Source organism: Nylanderia fulva, unplaced genomic scaffold (assembly GCF_048542155.1).
Source record: "Nylanderia fulva isolate GAGA-0341 unplaced genomic scaffold, ASM4854215v1 Scaffold4, whole genome shotgun sequence".
NCBI classification, from domain to species: Eukaryota; Metazoa; Arthropoda; class Insecta; order Hymenoptera; family Formicidae; genus Nylanderia; species Nylanderia fulva.
Window position 1 is genome coordinate 7173281 of NW_028190476.1, and position 14875 is coordinate 7188155.

A 14875-nucleotide genomic window follows, 5' to 3' on the forward strand; every position below is an offset into this window, starting at 1 on the left:
GGGGAATATTTGAAATTGTCATCTTAATTTATATCGATGTTATTATTTAAAGAAAAGAAAAATTAGTTGAATTAAAATTGCATGGTTTTAAGAGAAATATATAAAATGGAAGAAATAAAAATTTTTTCGGATTTAAAGTAATTTGAGGTTTTAAATGAAAAAAATTGTTATAGCAGAATTGTATTACATATTTTTTATCATGGATTATTATCGTCAGACTCTGATTGCTTACCAAGAAAAAGAAACTCTTTTACTAATGTTAATTTCATTTAAAGAAAATGATTCAATAACATTACATTTTATATAAATACAACAGAGAATTAAATATTACTAATAGATTATATATATATATTGTATTTCTAAATAAACAAGAGTATATATGTAATAAGAATTTCAAGACTTTAGCAATCATCTATCTGTGACGGAGGCATTTAATTGTATAAATTAAATTAAATTAAATTATCTATGCACACATTTTTCAATTCAGTATTAATCCCCAGAACATGATAATTATGTAAACTATCGATTAGTTGTAAGTTCCTACTCATAAATGTAACATATGTATTGTCATTATGTTGAAAGCAAGATCCGATGACTTACATTGCCAATTAAATTTTGTGTAGCATATTATGACTCTGGAATTATTCGTTTTCTGCATTTCTGCTGATACTAGCTGAAATGGCAGTTGGTGTTCGACTGCTGCCAACATAATACCCATGTAATGTTATGTAACGCAAATTATGTCATTTACAATACGTGATCTTCGCAGATTTAGTAATCTGGGCTATTATGAACTTGACAATTTTCCTATCATAGCATGATCACTTACAAATTTTCGATACAGTGAAATTATATTCGCGGCACATCATTTTTAATAGACATCTTTAGATTACCTAATGCTTTATCCATGCCTACTGCAAGAATAAAAGTAATATTAGATATCGGTATATGGCCTATTAATTAAAGGAGAACCAAATACCAATTATTCGTCAAGCCATATAAAATCAAATTGTGGAAAGAGAAAAACTAATTTCTAGTATTATGGTTCCTGCAATCTTGCATGTTTTTACACTTTTGCATGGCGATGAAAGGATGATTACTGTATGCTTATAATGATGAATTTTAGATACTCACATTCGGCACTAGCTACATCAATAGTACGATCCGTATCTTTGACTGGTAACTCATGTGGACTAGGTTCCAGCTGATTTCTATTTGTCGCAGATATCTTGCTTCCATTTTGCTCGATAATATTAGCACCACTTCGACCATTTATAATTGTCGAGCCAGACCTTCTCATTGTTGTGCTGGGTAAACTTAAACTAATATAAAGATAGAGAATATTTTATAATTGTTCGTATATTGTTATTATAGTTTAATGTGTTTAATATTTTATTTTTTATTAAAATTGTTATTATCGATTGATAGTAGAAATTGAATAGGATTTGTAATGTGATCATAATATTAAAAAATCACGATATAAGATAAAATTAAAAAAAGCATAAGATAAAATTTAAAAAATTGTAGTAATTTTTATCAATTTAATAATGTTTCATTATATCTGATTCAAGCTCAAGTTTAACAGGAGATACAATGATTAGAATAAATTTGGTAGAATAAATTCTGTTTACTTATATTTAAAGTATAAAGTAGGAGTTTAATTCTAATATCAATTAGATTTGAATTTTATAAATTTTAAAAATTAAATTATTTCCATCATTTTATTAAATTTATATAAAACATTAATAAAAAAGTTTCACAAAATTGAATCAAATAATAAGAACTTAAAATACCGAATTATTGTAGGCATATTTGCTTATTAAATGTATGTTTAATGACAGTAATATTTTATATTTTTGTTGAAACTTCGTGATATTAAAAATTAAGAATTATTTAAATCTTTACCTAGCAGAAGAATGATCAATACTAATACTTCTAGGTCTTGGTGGCAATGCTGGTTTTCCTCCATGTCCATTCGAAGAAGTATCTTCTGAACTCGAGTCTTCTTGATTTCCTACTTGACTTAGATTAACTGCAAAACAATTGTACATGTTAAATAAACAGCAATATCTATGTTTTTTTTTACAAAAAATAAAAATTTAAATACTGGTTGAGAAAGCTCCTTGCATTCCCCGTCTTCTTAAAATTGACGAAGCATTGCTGCCAGAGGAGCTTGATTTATTTTGATGATTGATTTTGTTCTGAGAACTGATTGTTGGCCTCATTAAACCGCTGATTCTGCTGCTGCTGGACTGACTATTCCATCCTCTATTATTTCCCCCTGATATACCAGCGTCTGATTCTGAATCGCTCTGTAGAAATGATTACAATTTTTATTTAGTGCACATTTAATTTTTCTTTGTATTTTTTTTCTTGCGGTTGTGAAACTTACTTGGTTTAAAACACCAACGCTGCTACTTCTTATTATATATGATTTTCCTGAAACATGTTTGGATTGACTGCTAAGATTGGCACTTCCAGAACCTGTTCTTGATGTTGCACTTATGTTTTTACTCCCTAATTTTCCTGAAACTATTATCACTAATTAGAAAAAAAATCTCGGACATGATTTATACATATATTCTTTTAATAAAATGCACATAAGATGTTTATTACCAAACTCAATATCTTTGTTGTTTAGTTCTTTCATTATTATTGTTATTTTAATAAAAAGTGCTTATAATTCAAGAGGACTGGTATAATTTCATTCAAGCGTTGAATTTATGTCAACTCTTAATTCGTTTAATAATTTTTAATCTTTCAGAGACTTTTAATCCTATGCAAATAAGTTCACCAACTTTCAAAAAGGCATACAAAGAGTTTTAGGACCCTTGTTATAAACTTTGAGGGTTAGTAAGATGCATCGGAGGGGTTGCTTAATGAAAATCTATGCTTTCGATGAGTCCTACTGTTCTCTAAATTCGTAACAAGGGTTCTGGAACATTCTGTATAGGATAAAGTCTAGAAATGATCCCACCGATTACAAATAATCAATTGGTCTTACGCATTAAAAATATATGTGCATGCAAAGCAATAAATGATATAAAAATAACAATAAACTTATTAATAAAGATAGATTACTAATAAAGAAAGTTAGATTATAATCTGAAAATCAAGCATTAGTTGCATCTATCAAGCAAAAAATCTAGAATTTTAAAAAGACAGTCAAGCCATGATGCAAAGAGACAGGAAAGCATAATATATTGTTATAAGAGAATTTAAAGAAGCATTTCTAAAATTAATGACTAATTAAGCACAAGTTTTTTAATAATTAAGTTATCTAATTTATTAGAAGAAATTTTCCTAACTCAAAAGAAGTCATGTGATATCAACATAATGGATGTTTTAGTTGACATATATATAAGGTATTTATAGTACGTAAAATATTAAATTTTCATATTACAAAGAATCTTTTATAATAATATTTTTACAAAACTGAAAAATATGAAAAAATATATTAGAATTGCATGTGTTAATATTAATCAGAAAATTATAAGTAAGACTTATAATTAAGTAGAGAATCATTCATTCATTGTCTACGAAAATGTACCGAAGTTAATGGACCAGCCATTTTTGAATATTTAATAAAATAAATTTTTTTCATTAATCTCTCTCTATTATATATTTCATCATTTAAGTTTAATTATATTTCATATTTATTCATATAAATTTCAAGATTTTTTGTATTTAAAGTTATATAAAAATATATTATCATAGGTGATTGGATTGACTTTTGATCTCAGCTATTATAATAAAACGATAAAAACATGTAATCTGGTTTAAAAAAATATCTTGTTGAAAAAAATGACTTTAAGAAAAATTGTTTGCTTATAAAATATTTGTCTGTTTTAAATAAATATTGTTTTTCTTCTGACAATTTTTATCAGTAAAAACCAGATATTTAAGATGCTCAAATTAAATAGGACACTCTGTATAATGATGAAAAATGGAAATTTATAAGAAAAATCTTCCTCAAGATTTTTATTGAGGAAAAATCTTCCAATTGACCAGAAAATCTATTATAAAATAAAGATAGTTTTGAGACACCTTCAATACATATAGAATATATAATATTTTAAGTAATTGTGTAATTTTTAATTCTGTTTTCTGTTTAGTTTTAGATATTATTAAAATTGTCTCCATTTGAGAAACATGTCATTTAAATCAAATCCTAGCATTTTTAAATACCCTGTATATAATTATATATGACAGAATATTTCGCATTTAATTTTAATATCTAAATTTGCTAATAGCAATATACTTACAACTTATTGAACTTACAATAATACTAGTATAGAAGCACATAAAAAATCAAAATACGTTATCTAAACGTTATCTATACAAAATGATAAAAGATACCTTGCACAGGACCATGCAGTAACTTATTTGAAGGGTTGATGGAAAGATCACTCAGCGAGCAGGTACGTCTCATGCCACCCCCTTCTTCTTCGCTATCAATAACTTTTGGTGAAATTCCTGTCCCTTTACTGGCAACTGTTAACAACGTGCATAATACACATGCACTAATAGCCACTACAATATTTGTATAATGTGCCCTGCTTAAAAGGTTGAAATAATAGAAACAGATTCAAATTTTCTTCAAATTTTACATGACAAACTACAGATGTCCCATAGGAAATTGTTAAAACTAATCAGCTATCATTTTTTAATACACGCAGTTATTGAGAAAACAAAAATTGTGTTGGAAAGAGGAAAGTCTGCAGTTTTTAACAAATATAAATAAAATGTTTGTATACCAGTTTATTTTATTGAAAAAAAGTAATGAAAAAGTGTTAATAATCACATATGTAAACTAATGAAACTAATGATAAATATTTTCGAAGTGCACCATTTGAATTTGTACAAAACTCTATTCTTTTACGAAAACTCGTAAAAACTTTTTCTAGCATGTCATTTTTAATGTTATCGACGATCCTTTTAATAGCTGTTATTAAATCTGGCACTGTTGAAAATATTTATCATTAGTTTATGTGATTTTATGTGATTATTAGCACTTTTTTCATTATATTACTTTTTATCAATAAAATAAACTGGTAGACAAACATTTTATCCATATCTATTAAAAACTGCTTTCCACTTTTCAACACAATTTTTGTTTTCTCAATAACTGCATGCATTAAATAATGACAGCTGATTAGTTTCAGCAATTTCCTGTGGGACACTCTGTATATTATTTCAATCTGTGTTTCTGCTGATATAGAAAAGCTATCTATTTATTCCTTAGATAACAAAAGTATCTGGATCAATTTTATATAATCGTATCTTATTTAAAATTATTAAACACTCAATCAGCCAAGTCTGTTCAAAACAGATCTTGTTAAATTTGTAGCACGAATTTCTTTTTTCATTGAGTATTTCAATATCACTCTGAAATATCATATATTATATTCTAAGATGCCAAATTGAGTGCGCAAGTCAAATCTGATAGAATAAATAAAATATTCTCTCTGTGTAAGCGATTAAATACACAATATTCCTACTTTTAGACATTTTTCCGAGTATCCCAAACCTACATTTGAAGATTTATCTGGGATAGAAACTTCCTAGAATATTCAAAAAAGCTGTGGAAAGAATAAAGTTAAGGCAATTATTTTTTGTGAGATGGAAACTTCAGACTAATTAATCAAATGTTACAGTTAAAAATGAAATCTACATAAAAGTTAGATAATTCGAATCTCAAAAATAGAAAATACAAGTCTGTATAATACAAGAAAAATCAAACATATAAGAAATCTGATATTTAAGAAACACATTCGACAATTTAACAGAAACACAATTCAAATATACAGATATTTTATCTGATTCTATTGGATTTTTTAAGCAGGGCATTTTTTAAAAGAAAATATTAAGCTCACCTTTTAAGTTCTCAAACAAATGCGATATAAAAATCACTTGCTTTCATTGATAGTCAAATATATAGTAACGTAACAATAAATTATAATATAAATAGCATTTGTGCTTGTATTATTAATATAATATATAAAAATGTAAAAACAAATAAGATTGTTAAGATATATTTTCTATTAAAACGCTGAAGTTTAAAGCATAATTCTAGTTTTGCAAATTTTCTTGAATTAATGCAAGATATTGCTATTTTGGTTAACATCGATTTTCTTGCACAAATGTGAAACATAAAATAAAAATTATGATAGTAAATAAATAGAGGATAGGAATAATGACAAAGGAAGAAGAGAAGGATAATGTTATATTTAATGAAAAAAGCATGCGGTTGCATTTTCGTGCCAAATGAAAATAATAATAATAATACGAATAAAACTATATCATGATGACTAAAAGCATTTAAACTGAAAAGTAAGTTGCTGTCGCCTTGAAATAAAATTGGATATAACTGCTTGTAAGCATTGAGAAAATAAATTTTAGGTCGCATCAGCGTCATTACTATATATATATATATACATATATCATTACAGAAATCAAGAGAGAAATATCTGTCATATGTGTATATAATACAGGATGTTTCATTCTATAAATGTATATTAATATAGTCGAATATATCTGAAACTATGACTTTTTTTTAAAGAAAATTTGTTATACAAAAGTTAAAAGATTTCAAGAGAGAAAAAATTGATAATATTAAATTGTAACTAATGTCAATTTTCAAAGTTAATTGAAAATTAATTTAATTTTTCCACATAAATCGATTCTTCGCAATATTCGGCATAAAAAAATTATAAAGTGAATAATAAACGAGATATTTCTTACTTAAAAATTTTACATAAAACAACAAAAATTTTATTATAAAATATCTCGTAAAATATTAATTTTTTGATTAGTTTACCTTAATAATTTTATACACAAAATAATGAGAGCAATCAGTTGGTGTAAAAGAGACATATAATTGTTTTAAGAAAAATATGCAGCTACTAGTTGCAAATTACATAATTTTTCTTAAAAATAATTATATGTTTACATATATAACAGCTTTAACTCTTTTGTAATGATATAATATAATAAATACTGATGCGAATTACTTGTGCATTCGTAATTGCGACATTGATTGTTGACCAGGTGGCAAGCGTACGTCATTTAGACGTCGAATAACGTCATGTTGACGTTTAATGACGTCAAATTTTAGAGATGTATATCAACCGTAACATCGAGTAACATGTAAAAATATACGCAAGCATTCTTTTTATTCGCTCAATACCTGCGTAAGGATGTTTCATAGGGAGAATCGCTTGATTGATCGTCGGCAGAGTTTTCGTCCACCTCATGTGACTCTGGCATCGCGACGCGGGCGGCCACATTCTCTTCGGTGAATTGGTGCAACTCGAGGCGGACGTGGAGGAGCCGCTTTCCATCAGCGATCTGTCCATCGTCGACAAGACGTCGACGCAGTCGCACTCATCGCCGCACGAATGCACATTCGCGTCGCGTTTGTGAAAGCAAAACTTGCTCTCCCGTTCGGCCTTCAATTTAGCGAAGTTCTCGCTTCTGGTCTGACGTTGCGCCGACGACCTCGAGCACTTCTCCTTTACGAAGTACTGCTTCTGCCTCACCAAGTTCTCGAACTCCTTCGAGAGCAGCTTCACGGTGCCCTCGATGGCGCGAGTTATTCTGACGTCCATGCTCGCGCCAAGGTCGCCGACTCGTTTGTCGGACTGTAAATTCAAGCCTTTAGCTTTCGAGTCGCAGAAGGCTCCGCCGGACTCCAAAGAGTCGTAGGTCTCCGTGTCTTTCGTCGGGATTTCATTCTCGAAGCAGCTTCGCTCCTTGTCGGAAGAAGACCCGCCCGGCTTCTCCATCGTGTCGTGATGAATCTTTCCCAGATAATGGCTCTTCATCAAACGCGAAGGGTCGGCGCAATGAGCCTGCAAGCTGTAAAACTTGTGTCTGCCGTCCTTGTCCGAGTCCTGCGCGGGCTGCAAAGCTTGCTCCATCGCTTCCGCGTTGATCGGATCTCGTTTAATGTCCGAATTGCTTCGCGCGAGTCGGTACTCCGAGTAGGACGAGGTCATGATGGAAGAGGCCGCGTAATTCTCGGGGTCCGCCGAGCTTTTCGCTGAAGATGACAAGGGCTGCGTCACGTCGACGCACTTCCAGTTCGGTTTCATTCTGTTGCGCATGCTCTGAGTGCGGGGTAAATTTCTCTTGGGTTTCGGCGGTTTGTGGGCGACGAAATTGTTCATCGTCGCTTCCGGCTTCGTCCCTTCCAGCACCTTCGAGCCGCTGTTGCACGAGATCGCGTCCAACGCGCCGTATATCGCCGGCTCGACGTTCCTCTGTCGTTCGTCGTCGAAGTTAAATTCGTAGAAAATTCGAGTCTCCGGCGACGCTTTGCTTTCTAGGAAACTCATGTCGTTCCTCGTTGCTCTGTTGATTCTGGTGTCCTGCAAGGACTTGGATCTGAACACCGTTCGATGCGATGCGTCCTCGTCGACGGAGCCTTGAGCATTGTCTTTTGTAACAGCTCTCGCAGCGTAATTTTCGGGGTTCTCGCTGTAGGTCTCCGAGTTCTGCCTCTTCCGTTTGTAATGCGAGTCGAACAACATCTCCAGAGGCGCGGATTTCACCTGAGAATCCGAGTCATCGGTTAGTACGCTCTCGGTGCTTTGGTGAACGGCGTTGTTTTCGCGTAACGGGAACATCTGGTAGTCCGATTCGTCGGTGAGAATGCTCTCCTGGCTTCTGCCAGCCTGCATCTTCCGCTGAGACAAGAAGAAGCTCGCGCTCGAGTGTCTGTCGTGATCGTAATGATTGTAATCGATTTCGGCGCTTTCCTTGGAGAACGACTCGATGGAGGCGTCTGAAAGAATGCTCTCCTGAGAACCCGTGGAGATTCTTCTTTGGAAGTTCTGATAATTCGAATAATTTCTATAGTCGTTCATGTGAACGTTTATTTGGTAGTCGCTGACGCAGCGGCGAGGTGGATTCTTGAAGTCACCCTCCAAGGAGTCGTCACTGAAATTCCCGTTTTCTTCAGCATCGTTCTCCAGCGTCTCCTTGAGACTCTCCACGTTATTACGCTCGTTCATGGCCGGTAAACTTTCGACGGACTTCGCGACGTTCTCCATATCCTCGTTCAGGCCGATGAAGTAGCTGCAGGATCTTCTCTTCTGGGCGAATCGCGCGAACCGAGACATGGTGTTCTTGCATTGCTCCTTCAGCAATTTCAGTTCCTCGCATACGGGAGACTCGGGCAAGGATTGATTAGCCTTGTTCAAGGACAACTTGTACTTTTCAGTTTTCTTTAACGTCAAGGTCAACGGACGGCTAAAACTTGGTTTCGCTTTCTCATTGATATACAACATAGTCTGACTTCTCGACAAGTAGTTTTCATTTGGTACCTCTAATTTAGATAATGCATTCCCCATACCTTGAACCTTGTTAGTAAGTTGTTGGGGTTTAAGTGTGGATTTTGGAGTTAGTATGGGTTTGCAGGAGTTAGTCGGTTTTGAATACTGATTCTTTTGACCGAATTTGTTACCTGTGCTGAGCCGCGAACGATGATGCTTCGTTTGGATATGGCTGGTCAGATCGGATATGCTTTGGCTGGATTTCAAGGACGATCTGTAGCCGACCTGTGCGAATAATAATCGAGTTTTATCTCTCGTGCTATATTCTTCTTTCTTTTACGCAACAGAAGTTGTTACTTACGCTCTGCAATTTTTTTCTAGTTTCTTCTATCCTCCTTTGCAACTCTTCTCGTTTCTTTACCACGTCGACATCGCCTCGTTTGGTCGCGTTAACTATCGTTGCATTACGCATCGTAGTGCTGCCTTCACCGCCACTAAGTCTGCAATAATTTGGTTCAATCGATAATTAGTAAATACACGATTTAATAATTTTTTAATAGGGTTGGCTAAGTTAATTATTTTTTTAGACTAAGTTAAAGTAAAGTTAATGGCTCATAAAATTATTTTAGTTACGTTAAAAGTTATAAACAAAAAATTAACTCAGTTAAAAGTTGAATGTCATAATTAAAAAAATTTTTTATTTAATATTTTATTTGTTAATTTTTTAATTATATAAAATAACAAATAAGAAAATAACAAAAATTTTATTTTTATATAGAAATGTATTTTTTTTCCTTGTAATTAGAATTATGAAGAAAAAAATTAGTATTTTTAAGATATAAAAAAATAGAATAGAAAGAAAAATAGTATTTTTTATTTATTTCATAATTCTTGTAAGAATATATATTATAAAATGATAATCTCTTATTAAAATTTATTAAAGATTTAATTGCCCACTTGGAAAAAAGTTAATAACTAGTTTAAGTTAAAAATTAACTCATTTTAAATTAATTAAGCTAAGTTCTTAACTTTTTATATATATATTTCACTTTTAACTAATTAACTAGTTATTACTCAACTTTGCTTTTTAATAAATATCGAGCGACGTTTAAAATTGTTTGAAAAATATTCAGGACAGAGTGACCTTGACAACATATGTATGTAAGTCATTGAAAGGCTCCGTTTTTCTACAGTTTCACCTTTCATTTTTTATCGATAGTTAAAACCAAATTTATTTTACCTTCCGTGAAATTGGGAACTGATGCTCGTGGTTTTTACACGATTTAGAGGCTCCTCCGCTCCGCTAAGCGACTCAAAGGCGTTCTTCAGATATTTTTCCCTATGATTCTGCTTAGCGAGCTGATCGAAACCTTCCGAGCTGGCCTCGGACAATATGGATAGAGGATTTCTCTCGGCGCTGGGAGTCGATGCACCACCTTCCGAGTCAGACTCATCCTGACTTCCGGACGCGGTCAATTCGCTCGTCCTATTTTCCGCGTTCTTTAATCTTTTCTGTCGCCTTTGCGATCTGCGCATTCAAAATGCACTTATTATTTATAAGATACTTACAATATTATTCTACGAATATATATTTAATGAACGAAAGAACAACCTTCGAAGTTCCTCAACATCTATTGCGTTAACGGTGAATTGATTTGATATAATATCTTCCGATGGAGGATAATATATTAATCTGTGATGCGATTTCTCAGAACCAGTCGTTCCATTTTCCCCTTCGGAGTAATCTTCAACATCTCCATCATGTTCAGTGCTCTCATGATCCTGAACAACATATTTTTTTTATGATATTGAATAATATACGAATTAAGAACGAGCCGTTATTAATGACAGACAATAATTAAAAACTAACAATTAAAAATAACAGATAACGCACAAGCTATAAGCATAAAATAATAATGCCAATTAAAATCATATCAGTGGAAATGTTATTTACACAATATATGGTGCATTTTATTATGTTAAAAAAGCCGTTTTATCAATCATTTTGTATAAAAAGCTTTTTTTTTGAATAATGATTTCTAGGAATGCTTTACTTTTCAGACGTTATACCTCAAATTTAAAGCTGCCAAGACTGCTATCGTCGGTGTGATGACGACTCCTTGACTGACGTGTTAATTCCGTCATACTGTTTCTTATTGTTACCTTATCATCGATTATCTATACCAGCGATCGAAATAAAATACATTTAGCAAAATATAAATATGATGATGAAATTAAAGAGCAACATAAATTTAAAAAAAGAAAGTGATTAAAAAAGGGACAAGAGCAAAGAAAAATAATTAACAAGATCACTGCAATCAATGCAAATTAAGAAAACAAGAACGCATGCAAAAACAAAGTCTAAAACATGAAATATCTAACTAATTTGGAAACGTGGGCTATTAAAAGCCAAACGCAGTTAGTGAATATTGAAATGTACAGAATTAATCAATAAACTTTCATTAGAAAAATCTAATGCGCTTCGCTAACTGCACCTAGCCTTCAGCAGCCTATTTCCTATTAATTATATAATTCAGAAATTAATACCTGTTTTGTTTCATTTTCTATCTCTTTATAACTTTCAGGACAAGGCTGAAATACGTTTCTTTCCTCTCCCTAAAATCACAATCAAAAGTGTTAATATCCTATTGTTAAATTAAAAACCCAGCAATATTATCTATTTTATTAACATCTATATTATTATTTTCGAATAAACACAATAGTTATAGAGAATATGATTAATAGAACAAATCACGTAAAAAATCAAATATTTAAGGTTTTTGGATCCTCACGCGACCATGTTAGATTGTGACGTCAGAGGCGAGAAAGCAGACGCTGAAAATTCTTAGATGCCATTTTTAAATAAAAAGATATTTCGATGAAACACTATTTTAGATAACTAAAACACACTTCTCTTCCTTTGTCAGTCAAACAACTGTAAAATCATCACAATATCAGACTTTGACAAGACAAACTGAGCCTCAGTAGTTTTTGAGGTATTTTCAGAGTGTGCCATCTAAAGATATCTTTTTATTTCGAATAATCTAAGAATTTTTAGCGTGTTTTCTCGTTTCTGACGTTACAATTCTAACATGGTCGGCGAGGAGTTTTAATTTGCACGTTTAATTAAATTGTATATTTGATAACAGTGACCTTTTTAGCTGCTATTTCTTGGCGATATTCGCTGCTGTATTTTGTCTCGGTGCCGCTGTCGATGGAGCTGTCTTTCGAATCAACGCCACCGCCACCGCCATCCGAATCAATTGCACGTGACGGAGGAAATGGTATAACTTCATCGCTGTCGTAGACGGACTTTACCGTGATACCGTCCGTCTGTTGGACTCTCTGCGCCCATCTCCCTTTAGGCAAATCGACATTGAGGGACCTGACATTCAGGTCGTGCGCCGCACCTTGCTCATCGGCGCTTGTATTTATTTGTTTCTTCGCCCATAGCGGCAGCTGACCCACGCTAAATCTGTAATCCAAGCCGATCCCTTGAGGCGTCGGATTCGCATTGGGGTCGAGAAAGTCCGGTGAAGGTGATCCGAAAGTATCATTGTCCAACTGCACGTCGATATTGGCAACGTTGACCTGAGGCGGTCTCCTAAGATGAATACAACACCAAATAATAATACAGTTTTTAATCAAATTCAGGAACTGGCTGCACCAGTTCAGAGTTTCTTTTTTATTTCATATTGGAAAGAAATAGATAAACTCTGAACTAGTGCAGCCAGTTCAGCTAAAAAGAACGGACCTAATACAGGATGATCCATAGGAAATTGCTGAAACTAATTAGCTGTCATTTTTTAATGCATGCAGTTATTAAGAAAACAAAAATTATGTTGGAAAGAGAAAAGTCTGCAGTTTTTAATGGATATAAATAAAATGTTTGTACACCAGTTTATTTTGTTGAAAAAAGTGCAAATAATCACATAAAATCACGTAAACTAATGAGAAATATTGTCAATAGTGCCAGATTTAATAGCAGCTATTAAAAGGATCGTCAATAACATTAAAAATGACATGCTAGAAAAAGTTTTTACGAGTTTTTGTAAAAGAACATAATTTTTATATAATTATTTGCACTTTTCCCATTACTTTTTTAAATAAAATTAACTAGTAGACATTTTATTTATATCTGTTAAAAACTTTCCTCTTTCCAACACAATTGTTGTTTTCTCAATAACTGCATGCATTAAAAAACGACAGCTGATTAGTTTCAGCAATTTCCTATGGAATACCCTGCAAGAGTGTTAAACTTTTATTAAGTAGGGACAGAAGAAAACTACTCACTTGCCGGCACGCATCGCCTGTTGAGCCAGACGAGCTTGCATGGTCACAACCATATCGTGTGGAACGCGCCATACGAACACGCAACCATCGCCACTCGCAGATACGAGGTGTCGACAGTCAGGACTGAATCGCAAACCTGTCACCAGCTCCGAATGACCCACCATAGTGGCCATACACTCGCCGCTGTAATAATCGTATACACAAAGTGTCTTATCTGTACATGAGGTAGCCACGTAAATACCGGACGCATCTGAAAATAAACGATTAAATAAAATATTTGCACATCATGATCATTTCAGCAATTCAAGATGTGAATATTGCTATTCTAATTCAATACAAATAAAATATCTTTAACCCATTTTTTGCGAAATTAATTTTTCATCGTTACAATAATTAATCATTTTTATATTAATAATTATAAATATCATTTTTATAATAATAATAATTATATAATATAAATTTAAGAGTTATTTATATCACTTTAATAAAAATTATAAATTTATTTCTTTAATATAAAAATAATTTAAAAAAGGAAATCTTACCTAGAACGACTTTGATCAGTGAACCATCGTCGCTGACGGAGCCTTTGAAAGTTTTATTGTGTTTACCCGTAGCAACATTGTAAACCCTAATATTTCTATCTTGACACGCGGTTAAGACATGCTTCTGTCCGGAATCAACTTCCATGTCGTACAGAGTAGTTTTTCCCTGAGCGTTGTGATCTCTCGCGAATTGTGGATTTCCACCTGTCTGTAAAAAAAAAGAGGAAAATTAAATTAATATATATTCTTCTGACGAATACAATCTCAATTTATCATTGATTAATGAATTAGATTGTTTTTTCTTACCGATTGCAGCTGTCTGAAAATAATACTCTTATCTGCGCCGCAGGATACCATCTGGATTTGATTATCCTGATTTGATTGATTGAAGAATCTGACTGCGGTGATGGACGAACTGTGATCGTCGAGCGTTTGTAAGAAATTGTATCCCTGATCCACGCTAAAAACGTGAATTAACCGATCTCGCGACGCACTTGCCAATAATCTGGAAGCATTCACCGAGTGTTGCGAAAATTTCGAATACTCTAAGCACAGCACCTCGGCATCATGCGCCTCTATTAAACACTGTTCTTCTAACGAAGGTACATCATGAATTCTGATGTTGCCGGATCTGTAAGAATAATACGTGAATGTTACATTTCTTATCTTTAATACTTTACATAAACGATCCTGTATGTACATATTATGTACACAAAATGATGGAAAAGTAAGGAATTGCTCTGATATTTCGAAAACTAGATT

At 32.7% G+C, this 14875-nt stretch overlaps 1 protein-coding gene across 3 annotated transcripts in view; it reads right to left on the reverse strand.

The window, feature by feature from the left end:
* Positions 1–14875, reverse strand: part of Wdr62 (WD repeat domain 62) — a 33183-nt gene that overhangs the window by 8045 nt on the left and 10263 nt on the right. The window contains exons 10-24 of one of the 3 annotated variants that reach the window (XM_029311358.2): positions 14420–14744; positions 14114–14321; positions 13572–13821; positions 12432–12882; positions 11826–11894; positions 11349–11456; positions 10891–11060; positions 10519–10806; positions 9640–9778; positions 7190–9563; positions 2393–2532; positions 2108–2312; positions 1906–2032; positions 1135–1322; positions 894–914 (exon numbers count right to left, since the gene is read on the reverse strand). In XM_029311358.2, coding sequence (XP_029167191.1) covers positions 894–914; positions 1135–1322; positions 1906–2032; positions 2108–2312; positions 2393–2532; positions 7190–9563; positions 9640–9778; positions 10519–10806; positions 10891–11060; positions 11349–11456; positions 11826–11894; positions 12432–12882; positions 13572–13821; positions 14114–14321; positions 14420–14744 — 5063 coding nt within the window. The remainder of the gene's footprint in view (positions 1–893; positions 915–1134; positions 1323–1905; positions 2033–2107; positions 2313–2392; positions 2533–7189; positions 9564–9639; positions 9779–10518; positions 10807–10890; positions 11061–11348; positions 11457–11825; positions 11895–12431; positions 12883–13571; positions 13822–14113; positions 14322–14419; positions 14745–14875) is intronic. The other 2 variants (XM_029311360.2, XM_029311359.2) reach the window with 2 other exon arrangements.